At 53.8% G+C, this 21,021-nt stretch overlaps 2 protein-coding genes across 27 annotated transcripts in view; one reads left to right on the top strand and one right to left on the bottom strand.

Moving 5' to 3' along the window:
* Window positions 1-2,737: 2,737 nt before the first annotated feature.
* TMEM200B (transmembrane protein 200B) lies at window positions 2,738-11,747 on the top strand. Its single transcript, XM_063418904.1, has 2 exons — window positions 2,738-3,338; window positions 9,981-11,747. Exons 1-2 carry the CDS (start codon window positions 2,768-2,770, stop codon window positions 11,294-11,296), a joined length of 1,887 nt encoding a protein of 628 aa, XP_063274974.1. The 5' UTR covers window positions 2,738-2,767; the 3' UTR covers window positions 11,297-11,747.
* A 5,733-nt stretch (window positions 11,748-17,480) lies between these two features.
* Window positions 17,481-21,021, bottom strand: part of EPB41 (erythrocyte membrane protein band 4.1) — a 95,619-nt gene continuing 92,078 nt past the window's right edge. For all 26 annotated transcript variants that reach the window (XM_063418888.1, XM_063418875.1, XM_063418902.1 and 23 more), the window contains one exon: window positions 17,481-20,944. The gene's annotated coding sequence lies outside the window, so the exon portion shown is untranslated. The remainder of the gene's footprint in view (window positions 20,945-21,021) is intronic.

Consider the following 21,021-nt stretch of genomic DNA (forward strand, 5'->3'; position numbering starts at 1 on the left):
CCAGAGGGGATGGTAGTCTGACTGCTCAGGCAGAAATCACTTCCAGGCCCAAGCCACCTCTCCCAGCACGCGGAGAGCATGACCACGGGCCAAGGAGCCCACAGGGTGCATATCTCTGCTCCATGCCTTGCTTCCCCTGTCACTAGGTAAGGGGGAATGTCTGCTTCATGCCTTGTCATTCACAGCTGACCTGTCCAGTCCCATCCTCGCCCCACTGCTCTGACTCTCCTTCCCCAAGGCAGCATCAAGGAGAGCAGAGGAGCCGTCACTCAGGATACACGTCCCTCAGCCAGAGGGGATCTCACTACTGAGCCATCCCTGCTGCCCAAAATACCTCTCCAGGCCACGACTCCACCTTAGCAGGCAGCATTCTGAGCCTATCACCTCCAGCACAGGTCGACAGCTGCCTCTGAGGTGGGAGCCATCAGAGAGGCTCTTCTTTCCCCTCTCTCATAATGGGGGAGGCTCCTCAACCCCATGAGCCTGTGCCAAATCCCGCTCCAACAGCTGTATGTTCTCCAGCATGAGTCATCCCCACCCCGAGCTTTCAGCCTCTCCATAACAACATTCCTTCTCTCTGATCTCAGATCCTGGCTGTGATCACTCCCAGTCTCGTCCTCCTTCCTCCATCCACATGGTCCCTCCTGCCCAGACTCGGTCCCCAGCTGAAGCAGCAGAGAGCAGAGGAGGCTTTGCCAGGATTACCAGAGCTTCAAACAAGGATTAAGGTTCCCTCCCTCCCCTAAAATCAGGAGGAGTTATCATGAGATCCAGATTTTCTCTCTTTAAAGAGAGACAGTGATGTTGGTTCTTTTTCATATTGTTTTTTGTTGTTTTTCCCCATCCCAGACATGTCTGTAAGAGCCATCACTGCCACCCTCTCCCAGGGCATAGGGAAAATGCTCTGAGCTTTTGGTCCTGCACATCTCCTCCGCTGCCATGGGCTCTTCTCCAAAACCTCTTCCCTGAGGCCCCTCTTCTGTCCCTGCTGTCACTTTTGTCCCCAGTGGGTTCTTCTCTTCACCCCTCTGCTCTGGAGAGAGGTGGTCCCACTGTCTGCAAGGACACAAGAGGAACCTATATCCCCATCCCAGCAGCTTCCATCTCAGGAAGGGTGGAAAATCCAGGCTGAGCCCTTCCTGCCCTGCAGTCCAGCTTTAACCCCAGAGAGCCACAGGCAGCTTCCCTCTCCCCCAGTCCTGCCTCCAGCATCTCTCCCTACATTTAGAATTGACCCCTGGGGGAAACCACCCCCCTCAGTGCATCACTGGTGACTTGTGACTGGACAACTGCTGTGGAGACAGAGCCTGTGCAGGAAGGGGAGCTGCTGGAGCACAGTGGCCTCTGCCAGCCTCCTGCCCTGTCCATGCTGCCAAACCGCCAACCCCTATTCCAAAAGCTGCCAGCACCGAGTTCCCACCAGTTCCCTCTCTGGCTCTTTAGCCAGCACTGCCTGGCACAGGTACAGCCTCTGAATAGAAATCAAATTTTTCTCAAAAGCATTAATTTCTTCCAGATCATGGGGTGCCCAGATGGGTCCAGCAGTGGCAAAGGGAGACCTTGAATGTGTTGCTTGAACAGCATGAAAAGCCGAAGTCAAATCCCGTTCTTCCCTGGACAGTGGTGTTCCTTGTCTGGAAGGTCTGGATGATGAGGCATTACTTCACTCCAGCAGTGCAGCTGACACCTTGGCCCCACAGCCATAATCCCTTCCCTCAAGAAACTCCAAAGATTCTCAGAAGTTGCTTTAATTGAGCTTGGCAAGGAGGCAAAGAACCGACCCTGTGCAGAATTCCCCCAGAACTGGGGATTTATTTCCCACATCATCAACCCTCTGGATGATGCTCCCCGCCAGAGACAGGTGAGGAACCTGGTGTCCTGCATCTCGTTTTTAAGCTTTATCTCTAAAAACCTTTCCCAGGAAGTACTCCCTGCCATAGAGACATCCAGCTGGATCCTGGATCTGCTTCTGGATTGTGGGGTGACAGTGGCAGAGTCACACAGGGAATTGCTGAATTGTTTTGTGGCTTCCTAGAGAGAGTGTGGATCTGGGGAATGTGACCTCGGCACACTTTTAATTAACGGCTGAGAAAGAGCCCCTGCTTGCAAAACATCTTGGCCTCTGGCTGAGATGAAGCAGAGTCCCCACAGCACTTATTGGAGGGTTGGGATGTGGTGCTGGGGTGAAAATGTGCTGGTGAAGGTTTGGATCAGCAGTTTTGGTGTGTCAAGATGTGCCCCTGGTTACACCTGTGGGATTCTGCTCATTGCCCTGTGGGCACAGGGATGCGGGCATGGGGAGGAGGAAATGGGGATGAGAGGATAAGTACATGAGGATGGTGATAAGGGATGAGGCTGCAGGAATGGGGGTTCCGTGCCATAATCCCAGGGGCTGGCAAAGAGATGTTGTGTTTTTAGCAAGTTCAGAGGAGGGGAAACAAAGCCATCACATTGAGCAGCTCCTTGCAGAGAGAGGGTTCTTGCTCTGTGCCTGCCTGGAGGAGAAAGTACCTCTGGAACCTGCGTTAGCACCATCTGGGGGGGCTGCAGCAAACACCTCCAGCTGCCAGGATTGGCGTGGGCAAAGCTTCATCCCAACTGCTGAACCCCCTGTGCTGAAAGGGGGGATCCACTACAGCCCAGTCCCAGTGCAGGCTGGCCTGGCTTGGAGAACTGGGAGCTTCTGGTGCCCTGCAGGCTGGGGGGCTTTGCTGGAGGGGTGGAGAAGGGTCTCTGGGCTCGGAGTGTTTCATAGGATCAGAGAATCATGGAACAGTTTGGCTGGGAAGGGTCCTTAAAAACCATCCAGTTTCATCCCTCCCCGCGGCGTGGGCAGGGACACTTCTACCGCAGCGTCCCCCGGCGCGGCAGGGCCCTCCCGGGGCCTGGGGTCGCCGCTGGCCGGGGGGACCCGGGAGCGGGGCGGGGGAAGGATCCCAGCCCAGCTCCTTTCATCGCCCGCCGCCGCCGGCCCCGCTCGGAGCCGGGGAGATCCCGACCACCACCGATCTCGCACCGCGGTCGCAACTTTCCCCCGCCCGGGGAGCGGCCGCGGAGCCCGCCCCGGGGGCGGCTCGGGGGTCCTTGTCCCGTCCCCCCCCTTCGCCCGCCGCGCTCCGCCCCCCGCGGGTCGGGGCGGGCCCGGGCCCGGGCGGAACCCGCCGCCCCTCCGCCCGCGCCCAGACGTCCCGGCGGCGGCGAGCGGGGAGCCGCGGTCCCGCCGCCCCGCCGGCCCCCGCCGCTCCATGGCCCCGGCCGCGGCGGCGGAGCGCAGCGCCCGCAGCCCCCGGGACACCGGCCCCGGCCCCGGCGGGAGGCGCACGGCTCGGCGGCCGCCGGTGAGTGAGGGCACGGGGGCGGCACGGGGGGACACGGACACGCGGCAGCGGCCGTGCACAGCCACAGCTACCCCTGCCTCGGGCACACAGACCCCGGGCGGGATGCGCGCCGGGCACGCAGCACCCCCGGGCACCCGCAGGCAGGCACTGAGCACTTTCTGCAGTTCCCGAGGCTCCTGGCAGAGGACTGGGGCGAGGAGTAGCCCCGCAGCTCATCCCGACGCAGGGTTTGGTGTCGACACTCGAGAGAGAAGTGGGTGGGAATGATCCCGGTAGATGCTGGAGTTCGGGAGCGGGAGGGCCGGGGTGCACAAGGGGCTAAGCTTTGTGGCGTGGAGGGGTCAGCGACCGCAGCTCTTTCTCTCTTTGCCTCTAGGTGGGTCGTGAAATCAGCGAGATGTGTCTTTTACAGGGTAAAGAGTAGGGGAGATGGGGGTTGAAAAGCTAGAGGTAAGAGTGATGCCAGCTGGGAACTTCACTGCTCGCAGGCCGAATGGGATGTGGGGCTGTGGAGCGGGAGGTGGGATCTGTCTGTAGCCCCCGGATACCTTGGGCCATGCCTGGGAGCAGGGAGGCAGCCCCCGGACTCCATCCCTCCCTCCCCCCCCACCCCGGCCTCCATGCAGGCAGGGATTTTTCAGAGGAGCAGCAGGGAAAGTGCCAAATTCAGAAAGAGTTTGGTCCGAATTTCCTGGAAATCCCAACCTATGGATTTTTTTTTACTTTCCTTCCTTTTCTCTTGGCTGTAAGGATTTGCAAGGTGCTTGGCTGCAGCCCTGTCACCCCAGCCCACTTCCCAGAGTCAGGAATTCTCCCAGGAAATCCTCCTGAGCCCCTCAATCCTCCCCCTGCTCTAAGTGAGCAAAGAGCTGGAGTTAGCGTTAGAAATCCTCTCTCCATTTAAATTTAGATATCTGCATTATCTTGATTTTGGATTTATTAATTATTTGCATCTGGTTTCTATCAAAAAAAAGTTGAGCAATGCAGATGTCCTGATTTTGGCATTGGTTTGGGGCAAAACACCAAAGTTGCGGATTTTCATTGTCTGCGTAAACAATGGTCTGTCAGGAGCAGCAGGAGTTACAATCCCGATCCCATCGCAGGGGGCTAACATGTCAGAGTTAAGCATCATCCAAGTTACGTGAGCTCACCACGGGTGACTGCAGCTCATTTCTCAGCTGTGGAGATTAGTCTAATTAGCAGAGCAAATCTGGGTAAGGCAAGCTCTGATAATTAGTAATCAGTGGAATGTTTCCACACACTTTCTTTTGCCTGAGGGATAGAGAGGCGTTTAGAGCATGGCCCCGTTTTTTAGGAGGAGGGGGGAGTTTGGAGAAGTCAAGGTGAATGGAGCTGGAGCTATTGGTGGCTCTAGTGGCTCTCACTCCTCACCTCCTGTTTGCCCATTGGGACCCTCCCGCCTAGGGTCAAGCACAGGGTGGCTTTAAAGCAAAGGGAGAGACCCCTGTGTCCCCAGATCGCTCCAGGATTATATTCCAATCACTCCTGGATTACATTCCAGGTGTTGGTAGTGGCTTGATGGCTCTTGGCTGCTGTCTGGTGTGTGTGACCTGACACAAGCTGGCACAGTGCGTCCCCACACCTGGGCCAGGTGTGGCAGTGATGCCCCTGTTGTTAGGCGCTTGGTGGAAGTGGTTTTGTGTCAATCCCTCCTGCATCCCATCCTTCACCTGGGTAAACCCAGTGCTGTGGAGAGAGGAATAAAGGGCACCTCTGACCTTTGGGTTGTCACTCCCAGGCCCTTCTGTGCTGCAGCGAAGGTGAAAAATCTGTCACAACTCCAGTGAAACTCCCAGTCTAGAAGGTGATTCCTGCTGGGAAGGAGGATAATCCTTCCCGTGCTGTGGTTATAGCATTACTGAGTTTATATGGAAGTTTTAATGAGGGAACTTAGTTAATTATAGTTATTGAATGGGTGTCCCATGCTGAATCTGGAGCCACTGATTTCATCCCTGCATTGGGAACACGCTTGTGTCAGGTTCACACAGGGAGGTTTTATTCCTCGGGAATGAGCCCAGGGGAGGCTCTGGACTGGGAGCTGCCAGTGGGTGCTGGGGTGGTGACAGGGTTTGCTCCAGCTGGGGAACCCCTGAAAATGTCTGGCAGATTTTTCTCCTGTTCCCTCTCTCTGGAGACCTTTATTTGTAGCCAAGGAGGGGAACTTGAAGTGAACTCAGAAAACCAGGAAAGGAGGGACTTCACAGGCTCAGACCACCCCAGGTATCCAGCATGAGGGATGCACCATGCCCTGGGATCACTGCTGCTCCCCTGCTGGCCTTGGCTTCGGTCTCCTGCAGCCTGCATGGGAGGTGGGATGGGGAAGGAGCTGCTGCGTGGGTGCTGCTCCTGTGGTCCCCTCCTGCCCCGTGCTGGGGGCGGCACTGGAGGTTGGGCTGAAAAGGAGTTATTTTTAAGCATCACATCTCAGCTCAGACTGTCATTCCCATTCTTCATACCTTCCGAGTGGGTGGGAGAGCTGGGGGGCTTCAGCAGCTTGACACAGCCTCATACTCTGAAGGTCTTGGCTGCCTGGCTCCCCTTTACTTGTGGAAAGGGATTTGAGGGAGCTCAACCACCTTGGATGGTGGTTGATGTGGCTTGGATGTCACAGGCTCCCCAAGGCTTGGATGAGGCAGAGGGGGCTGGGCTGTGCTTGCTGGTTTGGGGTCTCGCCCATCACTGTGGCCTTTAGACACACCGCAGGCTTTGGTGGCTGATTCAGCAGCAAATTGCAAAACCAGTTTATTCCCAAAATCAGGAGAGCATCTTTAAAGTCATAGTACTTTAGGAAAAGGAAAAAGAAGGTGTTTTCTGTTTGCTGACCATTTTTTGGGTGTTCATTACAGCCAGGGCTGCTCCTGTGCCAGCCCCCAGGGTGATGCCCTCCACAGGACCCACAGGATGGGATCCTGCAGCCAGGGTGGAATCCTGGGTGCAGAATGGGATCAGTCCTGTGGTTGGGCAGCGCAGCCTGGGATGGGGCAGGGCAGCAATGGGAACATCCTCCCTAGGGAGATGCTGGATTTTAATTCCCTTCTGCGTGGTGGAAGCTGTCCTGCAGTAAAGCCCTTTCCAGGTGTGAGCAAAGGAAAATAAAAAGCTCTGGAAGGATAACTGGTAAGAGGACTAAACCTGCCAGGGGAAGGCCCTCAGAGCTGCCTGCACTTGCCCCTTTTCCATATGGCATTTCTGTGTCTCCAGCCCATCACTGAGCTGGGTGGAACCTCCTGTGGCACAGGACTGGAGTGGCAGTTCCAGACACAGGTACAGCCCCTCATCCCTCATCCAGAGAGAGATTTGAAGGCCATTTCTGCTTTTTGATAGCCTTTGATGCTCCAAATCCAAGCTGGCAGTGTGGTCATGGCAAGGGCAGAGCATCCCAGGGACACCCAGGGACTATGAGGATCCGCCTGCAGGAGGGACCACTCCCAAATTCTGCTTTACCAGCACCCAGCTCTGCTGCTGTCAGATACATTGGGGTTTAGTGTCAAAATTTAGGAGCATCAGTCTGCGAAGGCAGAGGAGAGGATTGAGGTGGGAGGGTGGAGCCAGTAATGTGCCTTCGTGATGGGGGGGATTAGAGAAATATTTGGGTTTATTTTAATGTCAGGCTTATTGTGGGGATTGGGAGCTTAACCTGGCAGCAGAGCAGTGCTCATCCTGCTCCAGAACAACATTTACAGTTCCATACTGTCATTCCATGCTGCCATTCATTCCCACCGGGAATCGAAACCTCAGGGCTGGTCCTAGAGAGCTCAAAATGCCTCTGCCCTGAACAGAGGTGGCCAGGACTGCCAAGCCACTGCCTGTCCCCAGCATGGGACTGGGCTGTCCCCGTGCCCTGGCAGCACCCTCAGGAGCCCCCTTCCTGCACTCTGAGCTGTGTCTGAGCTGCTGCTCTGTCGTGGGATTAATCCGTTCGCTGGAGGGTCAGCAGCTGCGGGCTGCAGGAGGGGATGGCAGCACTGGGTTTGGTATTTCTTTTTCTTTAGTTTCTTTTTTCTCAAAGGGTTATATAACCTTGGGGATTCTATTAATAAAAATAATGGTTTTGAACTCTGGGAACAACCAGCCCCAGCAATGAGCAAGGAAATGCTCCAAGTTCAGAGCACGGCAGTGGGGAGATAAGGGACAGGCACTCTGGGTAGGAATAGTGGCTGAGGCTACAGAGGGGATTCCCCAGCCAGATTAGTGACATCTGCCTGTCCCTACTACCAGCACCTCTGTCCCTGTTCCCAGGGAAAAGGAGAGGAGGTGGGAAGGGGATTGTTTCAGCCCCACTGTGGTCTGGACCCTGGGGATGTAGGGTGGGTGGGCACCTCTCATCCTTCTGCACCCATTCCCAAGCAGCCTGAGATGAGCCCCAGACTGTATCCAGTGCAAAAGGGTGGCAAGAGCAGCCTGGTGCAGCCCAGGTGAACATCACTTGGACCCAAAGCATTGCCCTGGAGGGAATCCAGGGGATGCACATGGTCCTCACAGGCAGGATTTGGGAAGTGCTTGTGGTGCTCACAGGCAGGACTCCAGTGACACTTGTTGTCCCCATGGGATGCTCTTTGTCCCCTCAGGTGGGACACCAGGGGTGCTCCTGGTCCCTGTGGACACTGGTCTTGATTCCACAGGGTGTGTTAGAGAGGTTAGAGGAACTGGGGTTAAAGAGACATGGCTGAGGCTCCAGAATAAAACAGGAGGTGCCTAGTGTGTGTTCAGTGTGAGTCTGGGGTCACGAGCTGTGGGGGTCGCGTTCCCCCCCATCAGTGTCCAAGAGCTTTCTCTTGAAATGTAGAGGGTCGTGTTCTTTTTAATCCCTAAGTAGCCAGCAAGGCATTTAAAGGATTTGCTATAAAAATTAAGAGAGTTTGAAGCTAAGATGGCAATTACAGAAAATTGAGACATAACCTGAATCAGGGCAATTGGAGGAAAAAAACACACAGTCTTTGGGATGTATTGAAGTTGTTTCAGTTGTTTCCCTTAAATACCAAAATATTTAAAGCCTCATTTTTAGGATGAACATTACTTTGGGTTTATTGTGTTTCTCCCTTTGCCATGTGGGATTATCAATTTATTTTTCAGAAGGCCCTAACACCTCATTCAGCAATGGCCTGGGGTTTGGTCTGGTTTGTTTTGGACTTTATTTTTTTTCCCTTTAAATCTCCCTTACTTGAGTTATCACAGCTTGACAGCCTTGTGCCAGGAACAAGCTGTCGTCCTGGAACTCATATCTTTAATTCCTTCCCTCTGATGCTAATAACACCTTAAGATGATTAGCTGGGGAAAAAAAAAGTAGTATTTTTCTGCTGTTTGGGTGCTGGTCACTGGCTCTCAGCACTTCATTCACCTTGGGGAATAAAACTGGAGTGGTCACCCTCTCCTCCTGCAGGGCTCTCCTTGGGTTTACTTTCTGGATTTGATTTGCTGAATATCCGAGATTCTGTGTTGTCCAAAAGCTTTTCTTGACAGTTTTTTTCTTGACAAGTCTCCTCCCGCAGCATCCTTTGGCTGGGGGCCACCCTGCAGCTCTCCCTGCTCACATCCCCTTCAGGATGTTCCTCTGGGAATGGCCTGGGCAGCATTCCCATGCTGGCAGTGCTGGAAGGCACAGGAGAGTGCATGGGCACCCCGTCCTGCCCCAGCCGTGGCTGGGCATGCAGCACCGCACTGCCAGGACACGGATCCCTGTCAGCATGAGTTTATTTATATCTCTTTAAAGATGTTTTTGGTCTGGGACTTGCTCAAGACCTGTTTTAGCTTCCCGGGGTTCCACTTATCCCAGACACAATGATGCCAGCCCAGCCGATGCTTCCTGCCAGACTGGTTACCTGCTGTTTTGGGCAGCAGCTTCCATGCCTTTCTGCTCATCTAGGAAATAAAGTTCTGGATAAAATGATACACCATGCTCTGTAAATCTCTAGATGTGGAGTTTTGTGTTGGTGTGTGTGAGGGTAGGATCCTGGGGATGCACTGAGCAGGTCAGAGGAAGTAGGAGACAGCAGAAAATTAGGAAAAGCACCTCTTTTAGCTTAAATTCTCCATGGATTGGTGGGTCCTGCCATCTGATGAGTGGCTTGATGTTGGTTTGGGTTTTGGGGTCCTGCGTGGATCATCACTCACAGGGCTGTGGGTTGTGCGGCCGTGTCAGACTTTTCATTTGAGTTTCCAGATGCCTCAGTTTCCCCAGCAGGTGAGTAAATAGCCCTTTCCCCCACTGCTGTTGTGGCAGACTGGGGCTGGCACCTTCTGTGGGTGTCGCAGGACTGGGGTGACCCAGGACAGGTCCCTTAGGTCCTGATGCCAGCGATGACTCTGTGCTGGGTGTGGCACAGCAGGGTCTCTCAGCTCTCCCTGCTTCCTGCACAGCTCAGGGATGTACAGGGATGAGTTTGGGGGCCTTGGGAGTGTGTTTGGAAGGGGCTTCTCAGCCCTTCACTCCTAAGTGGGGAGAGGGAAGTTACTTGAGGAAAGAAGGGAGCAATGGGGCAGAGCAAAGCTGCGTGGGCTTGGTGTCCTTGTGCTCCTGGCCTCCCCATGTTCCTGGTATCCCTGTGGTGCCCATGCTCCAGCATCTGGGGCACAAGGACCCCCAGTGATGCTCGCTCTCCTTTTTCTCCTCCCGTCATGCAGGAATCGCGGCTGACCCGGAGACGATGACTGCAGAGAGCACCGGATCCAATGTGCCCATGCGGGACCAGGAGCAGGGGGGGCCCAAGGTAGTGGTGCCCCCCGTGCCGGCGCGGCGCCGCGGACGCCGCCTGCGGCGCCAGCCCCCGGCAGAGCCCCTGCTGAAAGGGCAGCTCCGCATGCGCTCACCGGCCGGAGCTTTCGTCATGGTGGGCATCTCGGTGGTCCTGGTGGGCATGACCATTGCCGTGGTGGGCTACTGGCCTCACCGGGGCCATGGGGGCACCGGGGCCAGCGCGGCGAACACCAGCGTGGCGGGAGATGTGAGGAGGGAGGTGGCGGCCGGGCGCCACGTGCCCCACAGCGAGAAGCTGAAGCTGATCGGCCCTGTCATCATGGGCATCGGGCTCTTCATCTTCATCTGTGCCAACACAATGCTGTACGAGAACAGGGACATGGAGACCCGGCAACTGATGCAGAAGGGGCTCTACAGCCTGGCAGTGGGGCCTCCCAGCGGGGCCCGCCCTGAGGACGGGCACCAGCAGCGTGGGGACAGCCAGCCCTTCCCCAAGGCCAGTGCTGAGTGCGTGGAAGGCTGTTACCAGGTGGACCTGTCTCGTCAGCCCTGCCCTAGCCCTGGCAGCAAGTGGTCTGATTGCTACAGCCCCAGCCGGGTGCAGACCATGGCCGAGTTCCTGCAGCACCCGGCAGCTTCCCCTGCGGCCTCTCTCCACAGCCTCCGCTCCACTGAGGTCAACCTGAGCCTCCCGTGCCATGCTGGAGCTGAGTCCCTGCTGTCCTCGGCCGTGGGTGCCTTGGCACTGCCCATCATCAAGCTCAACAATTGCTTGCTGGATGGGGCAGCACGGGGGGCTGGCGGGAAGGCAGAGAGGGGCCCTGCTGAGCATCCCCCCAAAACACCTCAGCTCCGCCGGGCTCTGCTTTCCACCGCCGACAGCGCCGCGCCCTGCGGCCGGGACGGTTGTGTTGGCGATGGCCACGTTGTCATCAGCATGGGCGAGAGCTGTGCCAGTGCAGAGCCACTGGTGGAGCTCAGCCCCAATGTGCACCTCCACACCCCGGGACACTCCAAATCCCTGGACCTTGGCCGGCCCGGGGTGCTGCTGGTGGCCCCCATCAAGGACCGTAAGAACCGGAGCTGGCCCCGGCTGGACCACGCCAGCCTGGTGGGCTACGCCAAACTGGGGAGCACTGGGGAGTCCTTGGACAGGCTGCTGGAGCCCAGCGAGCCCCCAGGCCGGGGAGAGCCCCGACCCAGCTCCTGGGTGGTGGGGATGGAGCAGGGCACACGGGTCTGATGTCCCCAGAGCCTTTGGGGACTGTAACATCCCAGTCCCTCATCCTGGCTCCCAGCACCCAGCAGCGACCCCAAAACCCCCCATCCAGGAGGGGTTTGGGGGCAGCATTTTCAAGGCAATTCCAAGAGGAAGGTCCTGACCCTCCACTCCTAGGGGACGACTTGCCTAGGGCAGAATGCCTTTCCAGGTAGATGCCCTTGGCCTTACAAGCCCTTCTCCTGGTGGCTTTTCTAGAGGAGTCCTTGCTCTGAGACCCCACACAAACTGTGGGATGGGGACATGGGGGTGGGTGAAGCCCCATCAGCCTCCACAGCACTTTATTTCAGCAGGGTTGGGGTGGTGAGATGCTTGGGGGGGGTGATGTCCCCTTGTCCAGCCTCAACCCACCAGAAAATTTGCTTGGCCAGAGCACGTAGGCCCAACGGGGCTATTAAATATTATTTGGATGCCATGTTGTCCTGCCTTTCCTCCTCCTGTTGCCTGTGGGATGCTTGGGAGGGGAAGTGCCTGCAGCAGTCAGTCCAGAGAGTCTGTGAGACCCTGTGTCCCCACCCAGGCTCCACTGAAGAGGGGATGCTCCTTAACCAGCTGCTCAACATTCACAGGGTGAGGTGATGAGCACAAGGTTTGGGAATTTTATGGAGAGAAGGGCTGTGAAAGGTGCCCAGGGAGTTGCAGGCTCTGAGCAAGGTGCTGCTGCCCACCTGGGGTGCAGCAATTCCGAGAGTCTCAGTGGGTCTGAGTTTGTTTGTGCTGGTTTTTGGTAGGATGAAGGATATAGGTGGTAGAAGGATGTGAAGGGGCAGAGAGGTGAGGGAATGTTGGTGCTGGTTTTGCCAGGTCCTGTTTGGTGCTGTTCTGTTACTTGGTGCCTGTTGGATGCAGAGCAGGAGCTGTATGAGATGAGGCCACAGGAGCAGCCTCGGCACTGGGGTGCAATCCTGGAGAAAAGGGAGCTGGGGCATCATCCCACCCCTTCTTACTCCCTGAAGCTCTCTCGGGCAGGAGGAGCCCTGAGATGGCAGAGGGTGTGGAAGGATGGATTAGAGTGATAGAAGGACAGCTCTGCTCTCCAGCAACTTGGGAGGCTTCACAATGGCTGTGGGAGCCTAGATGGGGTTTTTGCCTTTGCCTTCCCAAAACCAGGGCCTGTTGGGATGGCTGAAATCTTTTTTATCTGTATGAAATGTTTGGGAGGAGGTTATTCCTGTCTCTGCTTCTCCCTCTCTGGTCTGAAGTGAACACCGAGTGTCAGACCTTGCAAACTTTGGGAACAACGTCCTCTAAAACAAAATATCCCAACAAAATCACTTGGAAATTGTCTTTTCTACCCCAGCCCCCTCTTCTCCCAAAAAGAAACCCCGCACGGTGTTTGGGGGCTGGGGGTTCTGCTTTAGAGGGAAAAGCTGTCTCTCTTTCCAATGCCAGCCCTCCCAGAGAGCTTGGGTACAGCTTCCCCCTGTGCAGGGAACAGAGATGGGACCAACAGCTGCAGTTTGGGGCCAGTTGCATCCCAAAGGATTCTCTGGGAGTGATACCAGCCCGAGGTCAGCTATTTATGTGGCTGCTTAATCTCAACATTATTTAGGCACTGATTCAGTGCAATAAACAGCAACAAGAAAAAGTCACCATCAGGGTCTGCCCAGGAGCAGCATCCCAGGGGAAGTGCCAGAAGGTTGTTTCTGTCTGAAAATAACTTTTTACTTGAGCTTAACTAGCTGCAGCCAGAGCTGATGTGGGTCCCTGGGCTGTGCTTTGGGAACTGGCAGCAAGAAATTGGAGCCCAAAATGCCCCAAGGAGCTGCACGAGATGCTGCTGGGGGCATTTGTTTTAATTATCCCCCTTCATTTTCTGGCTGAGATTCAGTCTAACAGTGGGAAATAGCTAGATCAAAGGGAAACCTGCCTGGACCATGTGTCTGCACCAGCACCCTCCTCCTTGCCCCATCTTCCTTCCCACCTCAGCAGCATCCTCCCAGGGAGGCATTTCTGAGTCACACAGGGATCATTTCAAAATGTAAAGCAGCTTGATTAAGCTGGCAGGGTGAGAAGCCCTGTGCCTTCTCCAGGGAGAGCAGCATCTGTGCATTCCTCACCTTCAGCTCCGCCTGTGGACACTGTTCCCAGAGTATTTGTGGGATTTTTAGCAATGCTGATCTCAGTGTATGGATGCTGGGTATGCTGTCCTCACAGTGAGTGCTGGGAATGAACTGGGCAGGGATGAGGTTGGGTTAGAAACAGAAATTAAAAAGTAAAAATATACACCCTGGATGGATCCCTTCGTTGACTGCTTGGCTGCAGAGCTGTGAAATGGAACCATCCTGGAAGCCCTGGAGATCTCCCACTGCACAGCCTGTGAAGGGCAGTGTGGGGTGGCACCTTCTGTCCTGCTCAGGAACAGGATGGGTACACTGGGGACTAAATATCCAGCTGTTGTCACTCCTCCAGATATCCCAGCCCAGGAGGTGGCCACTGCAGGAGGAGATTCCTTCTAACAGAAGGAGGATTTCATCAAAAACAGCAGAGAAAACTGAGGGATTGTCCCCAACACCAACATGTCCAGGCTGATGAGGATTGATCCCGAGGGTCCCTTGGAACAGAGGATGGAGGCTGGAGAGACCAAGGGCAATTGCAGTTATCCCCACCACTAAGAGACCTCTCAGCTTGTGCATGTCTACAGGACAGCTTGGTTTGGGCCAAAATGGATGAAATGGGAAAAATGGATTGAGGGAACCACTACCACAGTGTGTGGGAGATGTGCCATGGGGAGGTGCAGACCCTGCCAGTGGCTCTAAGAGGGTCTCTCATGCCCAAGGACCCTCAAGACCCTGCCAGCGGGTCTCCAGGTTTGCTGCTGGGACACCTCTGTCCTCAGGGAGCACAACAGCCACAGCTGGGGACAATCACGGCCTGATACTTCTCGCACATTGGCTGCTTTGGAGCTCTTCCTCCACCTCCTCCTCTCCCTGCAGTGGCGCAGGTCACAGCCATGAATGTGCTTGGCTGGAGAGCATTTCCTGATTTAAGGTCTGTGGCGGCGCTCGGGCTCTGCTCCCAGCAGTACAGCCAGGAGCGAGTGGCCCTGGCCGTGAATCTCCTACTGAGGTGCCGGGGTGATGCTCGGGGGCCGTGTCACCCGTTCTGGGAGACCGTGGCTTTTGCTCTCCCTGCCTGAAGAGGAGCCCTGTGATGGGTGCGGTGCGCTCCCCGCGTCCGAGACACCCTGGGCCCTTTTGGCAGGGGGCTGACTTCTGTTGTTTTATTTTAGAAAGGGGCGAGAGTGTGATACAAAATGCCTCTCTGCTTTAATGAGCCCGCACTGAGCCAAAGGCATCCTAGTGCTTCACAGTACCCAGGGGAGCTGGAATGGGACTGGAGCTGGGGTGAGTTTGGGAGTAGTTGCTTAATTTTTTTAAAAATTTTTTTTATTATTATTTTTTTTTTGTGGGTTTGGGCATGTCCTGTATAAGTTCCCTGGCACCAAAGGCTCTGCACATTAATCCTACTGTAGAAATGAGCTGAGCAATGTGGGATGGATCCCCCTGGGGCTGGTGCTGGGTTGAAAGCCAGAGTTCCCATAGCGTTGTCAGCATCTGTGTGATGTGTCCTGACAGCCAAGCACTGGCACGAGGCTGGAGCCCAAACCTCTGGGGCTTTGGCTTGGAGCCCAGCAGGCACCACTGCCTGTGCTAGGGGCAAAAAACAAGATGCCCATGGATCTGCAGGAAGCTGCTGTGGTGCTTCCCTGGGTGGTTGGGGATGGAGCAGGGATGAATCCAAGGACATTGACCCAGCTGCAGGACCTGAGGTGATTCCCCACCTGGTTTTGACTTTTCTTTTGTGCCTCAGTTTCCCCAGTGATGGAGCTCAGAGCTGAGCTCAGGCTGTCCAACCTGGCCCATTGCCAACATAATTCCTCCCTTTCAACTCTGTTCATCTCAGACCCTGGGATGAACAACCCTGGGCTGTCCCAGCTGGAAGCAGCCCCGCTGCTGCCTGACACCCACAGCAGTCCCCCCTGGAGCCCTGAGAGCAGCCCTGATCCTCCAGGAACACGACTGGCTGCTGAGCCCCAATCACGGGAGGAACACCCTAAAAACAGCCTGGACAGGAACAAGCTGGAGACTCAGAGGGAACTTTCTCCTCCTGATGTGATGACTGCTCCTCTGGGTTGAGTTCTGGGATGGAGACATGAGGAAGGACCAGGGATGAGTGATGAAGCAACTTTTGTGGCTTCTTCCCAAAGGATGGGACCTCCAAGACAGTCATTGCCTTTGGCATGAGATCTGAGGACTGCAGTGGGTGCAGAACCACCCAGGAGTGCAGACCCTCCCTGCTGCCTCCTGCATGGCCGGGACAAGAGGTTGGGGTTTTGTTTATTTGCATCTGGATTGCCATGGTGTTTGCCTAACATTTTTCCTTACTTGTAGCCACACAAACGCCACAGGCAACATCACCACACCCCTCCTGCTGTGGCTGTGAGGTGGGTAAAGGCACCCTGTGGCTTGCAACACCCACCCAGAGGGGCTAGAACAGGGGGAGCTTTAAGGAAAAGCCTTTCCAGGCTCCTGGGTTGGCCCCAGACAGTGCTGAGCATCGAGCTGGGCTTTGGTGTCCCTGTGCTTGTACCCTGGGGAAATGAGCTGAGGACACTTTTCCCCTGGGCATTCTGGATGGGGTTCCCATGTCCCCTCTGCTAGGGTCTCCCTTCACTAGCGATAGCAACTCTCCTGCCCAGGAGAGCACCATGGTTTGGGTGGATAGGCAATGTGTGATCGTCTCCCTGGTGCCAGTGACGTCCCCACAGTGTGTCCAGGACAGGGATGTGCCAGAAGCCCCGTGGGAACCATTGGCCCCGTGTCCCCTCCCCGTCAGCCCAAGGCTGATGATAAGTGTTTCTGCCACAACACACTGGTGCAGCCCAGCACAATGCCATATTGTTGTCAGAGCTGGTAGCTGTGGGACAGGCTGGGACCCACAGGAGCCTGACAGAGCTTGGAGCTGCTCCCCAGGTGATGCACAACAGGGCCAAGAGTGGGAGCAGGTGATGATGGCCGCTGACTGGGGACTGACACCCCAAAGCACAGCTGAGCAAAGGGATGAAGCCATTTCTGGGTTGGTTGTCCCCAGATGCAATGTTTTTGGGGCTGTGGTTTGTACCCAGCCCAGACCTCTGACACCCGTGCATTGTCTGAAGGTGCTGGGACCTCCCCAAGCCCCAACTCCCCAGAACAGGGCTGTGTTTGCCAAGACCCTGCTAGGGTTGGGCCGGGCAGGAGCCTGGGAGATAACAGGACATGGCTCTGCCACAGAGCTGTGACTGAGTCACGCTGCTGTGACACTCATGGGAAAGCAGCTCCAGTGGTGGCTATTCCCAACTCTCCAGGGTCACTTTCTGAGGCTCCTTGGTAATTTAGGCTTTACAGGACACTGAGATTTAGTATTTGGAAGCAAACTGTCTAGGGTGGGGGTGGAAGAGGTGATGGCTGTGTCTGGAGCAATGGAAATTCAGAGCTTAACATGACATGCCACATGCCACCCATCTCTTTCTGCCTGCTAGGGAAACTGAGGCACGGGGAGGTACCACAGGCAGTCCCTGGGCTGCCCCTGCCCCCAGAGCAGCTCTTCCCAGCCAATTTCCAGTCTCCAGCTGCCCTAGCTGGGCCATCTGGCTCTTGTTCTCTGTCAGGCCTGCAGACAAGATGCCCTGTCAGCTTTTCATGCCTTATTTCTTTCCCTCCTAAAGCTCCTGCAGCCACAAAAATAATAAGATAGGACCCAAATATTGATGGATTTGACATTTCCCCCCCCTCGAGTCACACTCAGGGCTGGGCAGCAGCTGCTGAGCACAGACCTCACCTGGGCTCACCACAAATTCCACAACTCAAAGGAAGGTTAATATCAAGTGATGCTTCTCTGGCGCAAACCTGAACTCTGGGAATTGCTTCTGGCCCTTCTGGCAGATTTGGTCCCATGTGACCACTCTGGCAACTGTTCAAAGGGTCTGAAGGCACCAGGAGCCCAGGGAAATGCTGGCCCAGGACTGGGAGAGCTTTGGCACCACTGCAGCTACATTTGAGGGCTTTGGTTTAGGCTGGTAAATCCAAATCACCACAATGCCGGGCTAAGGTGAGATCTGGAGGAAGGCGAGAAGGATGAAGAGAATTCAGCACCAGGGAAACAGTTTTGTTTGAAAATTTATTGAAAAATGCAATACAAGAAGCAATACTGAACACTTAGGTCTGCCTAAATGCTATGGCAACTTTCCCTTTGATTCACTATGAAAATCCAAAATAACAGCTCCCATCACTAGTTGATCTAGAAAGTTTTGCCAACTTTAAAGTTCCTATTTTTATAAAGAGTGTAAACACCTAACCTAGACAATTCACAATTGCCTTAAAATTTTTTACAAAGCTCCTTCATCTTCTCAACTAAATTATTTATTTTTTAAGTTTTTTACAAGTTTCATCTCTAAGGCTGGGACACTACCACCTCTTAAGGTAATTGTACAATTAGGAAAATCAGCAAACCACAGTTCATTAAAACCAGAAATCAGTCCGTCCTTTGCTAACACATCTGTGTTGGTCAGGAATTGCTACTGGGCAACCTGAGCTGCCATTCCAGTTTAATGGAGGAGAACAGGAGCTCCTTGCCTTCCTTTCCATAAAAACATTCATTCATATATAAATAGCTTCCATATAATGTATATTATACAATCAAGACAGTCTCTGGGTGAATTTGTGGAGTGGGAAGAGCTGGGAACATTCATATAAATAGACCTTACTAAGCTGGTTTGTCCCTAGAGCTGACACAGCATGCTCAGAGCCAAGGATTTTAAATCCCACCGGAGGTGGAATGGGAGTGGGCAGCCCCAGCATGGCCTTGGCTGAGGGTGAGAGAAGCTGCTTCTGCTTTTCACTTGTATCTTCTTCCCAGGCTCCTGGGCTCAGCACCATGTTAGCAGGAGCAGGGCTGGGAACCCCTGAGGTCAGACAGCAGGTGATGGCAAAGGGCACACGAGGCCAGGACTTGTTTAAATTGCTCTAGGAAAAGCAAGAACTCAGCAGGGACAAGTGTGAAAACAGACAACCTGGAAACAGCCACCCAAAATCCAGGGAAAAAATAAAAATAGGGTTATTCTAGTCTATGGGCCCTTCAACAAGGGACATCTAGAGCCACAGTGAGCACATCCTTTTGGAAAAGAACCACCTCTCCTGCCAGCAGGTTTCTCACCCCAGAAATCCCCTACTTGGGGTGTTTTGTCCTACTCATCGTGCTTAGGGCATGGGACACCCCAAGGGAACACCCAGAGAGCACATTCCCCTAAATTCTCCTGACAGCCATGTGCCTTTAAGTGCTATGGACAAACAATTATCATGCTGGCTCTGCCTGGTAAAGCCCAGAAATCCTCTCAGCCACTGCTCCACATGCCCCTTCATTCCTCAGGTGGCTGTTACAAGTGAGAATGAAAGACTGAATGACAAAGAACTTGATTCCCAGAAAAAGGGACAGTGCAGGAGGGTGCTCAGCATGATGGGTGTTTAAGGCAAGCATTACCCGACTAAACTGAGGACAGCAGAGACACAGACCCCTGTTAGGGTCTGCGTGGCAGAGTAAGGAAGGAAAGGGCTTTTCAGACATGGATAGGAAGACTTCATCTCTGCACTACAGCCCAGGACTCCCTAAATCCCCAGTGCACAATGCCCTGAGAGAGGCAGAGCGCCCGGGAGGGGACCCTGCACCAGAGCAGCCCAGAGGCAGCTGCCAGCACAGGAAAGTGGAGGCTGAGCAGGACCTGGGGCCTGCAAGGCTCAAAGAGAGCCAAAATCCAGCAGCTCCAGCGGAGTCTCCAATCAGTAGTGACAGCTTAATTAAAATTGCACCTGAAGCTGAGGAGCTGCACCAGCCCCAGTGTAGTTCTGTTTGCAGAAATATTGCAGCTAAACAGCGGAGCCATTGCAGCCTGAGCTAAATCCAGTGACTTCTGAAATACATTATTCAAATTTAAAACTGGAGAGCTTTTTTCTTTATTGCCATTTTCTTCCCATGCTCACCTGAGGAGTAGAGGACTCCCTGCCCTCAGCTACCACTGTGCCACACTATATATATATATGTGTGTTTATACATGAAAAAAAAATCAAATCACAACCTCAAGTGGACTAAAATATTCAGAAGTGTCTGGGCAGACTCTTTACAGAGCTTGGTTAGTTTTTTGCTTCTTGAATCTTGAATTTAAATGGTGGAAGGACAAACCAGGCAAGAACATTCCCATGAAGCTGAGAGAGCAGCAGTGGGAGCACATCCAGCCCCTGAAATCATGTTTTTGCATCACCTCCTCCATGCTGGAGGTGGCCCTGGGGGTCAGTAAGATCAGCCTCAAGATTCAGACAATCACCCTGATACTTCATTCCAGCAAGGGGGTCATGAAGCCAAATCCAGACGTTTAGGCCAGCATGGAAGAGGGAATGTCAACACCTCCCATGTGGTTTAGCTCTATCACAACCAGACACCTGACACCTCCTAAAATTCCTTGTTCAGCCTCTCCAAATACAGCTGTAGACCTAGGAAGGATTGTCTAAAGGACTTTAAATTAAATGATAGTAGGATACATGCTCTGGGAAACGGGTAATGTGTTCAGCTTTAAATAGCACTGTGAGGGGAGGAAAAAAAACCCAACCCATGACTTACAAAAAACCCAAAACCCTCCCTTATTTAAAAATCATGAACACAAACAACTGAAAAACTATGACACTGAAAAGCTCAGTTCCTGTGAATGCAGCACAAGCCTACCTTAATAGCATCCCAAGTCCAAACACCTTAAATACACACTTCTAAGGGCTTTTTAATTTAATGGCATCTAGAAAACATAAACATGTGGGGAGCATTCAGCAGAGACACACGGGAAGAAGGCGAGATGCTATCACAGTCCTCTTAAAGCTCTAAAATTCACAGTATAAGATACTTGAAGCAACTTCCAGTATTCCTTAAATTTAGTCCACTATTCAGATGTGTGCATAGGCTACACCACAAATTCCTACTGTGATCACACATCAGGGCTGGAACCCAGTGGGGAGGGAGCTTGGAGCAGCCGTCACAGCAGGGCTGGAGCTCCCCATTGCTACAAAAATAATCCAGAGGCAATGGGAAATGCTGCATGAAGTGTGACTCTTTAAACTGACTCTCCTAGAAGAAGGACCCATGGCTCTGTGAAGGCGCGTACGGTTCCGCGCTGGGAACACGCACGGATACAGTTCCAACATCCCTGACGAGGCAGAGGGAACACAAGTTAAAACAGGGAGCCCTGGAGCCCTGCGGGGTGGGATTCTGTGTCTGAAGAGGCTTTGTGTGAGAGGGAATGCAAAATTGAAAACCTGTAAAAAATATTCAGTACAGTTAGAAATATGGCATATTTCTGTCACAATAGATATTAAAAAAAAAAACAACAACAACAAAACAAAAGCCTATATTCAATAGGATCCTGTGGAGTCTGGAAAAATTCCAAGTAAAATGTCAAAGCACAACTCTTAATAAATGATATGAATGTCTCTGAGTGTCAAGTTGGAAATCCGAGGTCTTTGTGCTCCAGGTAGTTTCTTGGTAGTTTTGCTGGGTTTCTTTTTCCTGTGTTGTCGCAGGCAGGAACATTTCCTAGCAAAAGAGGAAGAGGATAATTTACAACTACCAACAGCAGTGTGCTGGAAGAGACTGGAATCTGCCTCCCTGAA

The sequence above is a fragment of the Prinia subflava genome, chromosome 24, assembly GCF_021018805.1.
Source record: "Prinia subflava isolate CZ2003 ecotype Zambia chromosome 24, Cam_Psub_1.2, whole genome shotgun sequence".
In the NCBI taxonomy this organism is placed as follows: Eukaryota; Metazoa; Chordata; class Aves; order Passeriformes; family Cisticolidae; genus Prinia; species Prinia subflava.

Excerpts from the sequence above, each read along its gene's own strand:
- TMEM200B (XM_063418904.1), top strand. The coding sequence starts at position 2,768 with ATGGAACAGTTTGGCTGGGAAGGGTCCTTAAAAACCATCCAGTTTCAT. Across the intron at positions 3,339-9,980 it reads GCACGGCTCGGCGGCCGCCG|GAATCGCGGCTGACCCGGAG; the intron begins GTGAGTGAGGGC and ends CCCGTCATGCAG.